The 2,278-nt window shown below is 44.7% G+C and overlaps 1 protein-coding gene across 1 annotated transcript; it reads left to right on the top strand.

Moving 5' to 3' along the window:
* Positions 1-1,757: 1,757 nt before the first annotated feature.
* Positions 1,758-2,167, top strand: PHACADRAFT_197356 (uncharacterized protein; the record flags this gene model as incomplete). Its single annotated transcript, XM_007397535.1, has 2 exons — positions 1,758-1,764; positions 1,818-2,167. 2 exons carry the CDS (start codon positions 1,758-1,760, stop codon positions 2,165-2,167), a joined length of 357 nt encoding a protein of 118 aa, XP_007397597.1.
* Between the last annotated feature and the right edge of the window lie 111 nt (positions 2,168-2,278).

The following is a 2,278-nucleotide window of genomic DNA, read 5'->3' as shown; positions in this document are numbered from 1 at the left end:
GGCTCAAGCAGTGCTTAAAGATATATCTTAGCTCTTTAGCACTTTTCCTTTCCTTCTCCTCTTTGCAGGGTGTCTAATGACTTTATCTCAACCTAGCACATCATCAAACTTTCCTCATATGTTGCCAGAGGCTTAACATCAAAAGATATGGGTACCATTGATGATGAGAGAGGTGGGATAGCCGAGCTAGAGCTAAATAATAATATAATATTAGTGACCTCTTACTAATGGGTGCCGGTCTGATGCCGACAACATTAATAGCAATGGTTTTCAAAGGTAAATGCACTCTTAAAAGCACTTTCAAATGTAAATACTATTGAATGGCAATGTTCAGTGGCCAACAAGAAAATATGCAATCCTGTAGTAGTGTGTGATTAGGGGAGACATGCTATTGACACTCATATGAAATAATATTGTGTGATAAAATAGTATTGTGTTGTTATAACATGATTGTGCATCAATGTACGATCAGATACATTAAGTGAATTGGATGTGAAATATATGCATATGCATGCAAACACAATGCTACTAATGGTATTGCATTGCATTTAAATGCACCTTCAATCCACTAAATGTATCCGATCACACAATGATGTGTAATCGTGGCACAACAACACAATACTATTTTATCACACAATATTGTTTCATATGAGTGTCTACAACATGTTTTTCCTGATCACGCACCACTGCATGATCAGGTTATTAACATGATACTATGTGATGACACAGTATTGCTTCATATGAGTGTCTACAACATGATGTTTTCCTGATTGCATGCTGTTGCGCGATCGGGTTATTAACACAATACTGTGTGATGACACAGTATTGCTTCATATGAGTGTCTACAATATGGTGTTTTCCTGATCGCACGCTGTTGCGCGATCGGGTTATTAACACAATACTGTGTGATGACACAATATTGCTTCATATGAGTGTCTACAATATGATGTTTTTCCTGATCGCGCGCCGCTGCACGATCGGGTTATTAATGCGATACTGATTCATTACATAGTATTGTTTCATATGAGTGTCTATACCATGTTCTTCCTAATTGCACACTGCTGCACGATCGGGTATTTTTCTTGTTGGCCACTGAATATTGCCATTTGACAGTATTTACATCTGAAAGTGCTCTCCAGAGTGCATTTTACCCTTTTCACAGTGTTTGCAGATTTTTAATCACACAACCCACATTTTAACCACCAACCCCCCTCCAAAAAAGGGGTAGAATGACTCGACCGCACAGAAATGAATTGATTCTTGCAGCATGCGTGCACTGCTGACATCGGCAATCACAGGGCGTGTACAAAATCTCTGTACTACCGGTGCGTGTGTGCCGAACAATACAGTTTGCCATGTAGTCGCCACTGGCGGGCGAATCATGTGTATCAATTCTAGCCTCGCAATCCCTCGCGGCTACGTTTCACCATCGACGTTACTATTGCCGGATTCCACGCCCTTACGTACCCTCATAAATGGGCGGGCTGATGTCGGGCTTGTGGCTCTGATCTAACGAGGTATGCTGATTCTAGTGTGATTGTATGAGCGCAATGCGCTCGCCACAAGTGAAATCACGCTGAATCCCATTTTCTGCCATCAGCCATCCAGTGTATAAAAGTCTGTCACCCACTTTCAAATTTTGCAGCCGCTACATCCACCAAGATGCCTATCACCCCGCTTACAGAATTCGCAGGCAAGTTGACTACGTCGCGCTAGCACCAGCAGCCGTCTTAACTAATATCACCCTTTCAGTGTTCATGATGGGTAAGTGTGTATGATAGCAACACAATACTCCTTCACTGTCAACTTCTTTCCAGAGACCACCTCTCGCATCCAGTGTTGGCGGCATCACGTCGCTTCTGTGGGCCATCTGCCCAGGTTTGAGCTGCCTTGGGGGGGTTATTACGAGGAACCAGAGAGCTTGCCCAAGGACCCTCCAATGGAGTCCCAGTTTGCACAGGACTTTAATCAGGAGATCGAGCACGCGAACGACAACGATCATCCAGCGGCGTCATTGTACTTCGCCGAGCTCGAAGAAGAAGTGCAGGGCGCTGACAACCGGTGTCTTCTTCCCTCTCCAGAGATACTGACAATCAGCCTCACCCCTTCGCCCACCTACTACTGCTCCCCCACTCCGTCACCGTCTATTAGCTGGAAGGCTGAGTGAGCGCTGTCTAACGAGGCTGCAGCAAGGCCAGACATTGCCGAAGCAACAGCATATCAAGCTGCGCTCGACGAGAGTGTGGACACAGTGGAGACAGAGCACATGGAATGCGAG

Source organism: Phanerochaete carnosa, assembly GCF_000300595.1.
Source record: "Phanerochaete carnosa HHB-10118-sp unplaced genomic scaffold PHACAscaffold_6, whole genome shotgun sequence".
In the NCBI taxonomy this organism is placed as follows: Eukaryota; Fungi; Basidiomycota; class Agaricomycetes; order Polyporales; family Phanerochaetaceae; genus Phanerochaete; species Phanerochaete carnosa.
This window is presented reverse-complemented; position numbering and strand designations above follow the sequence as displayed.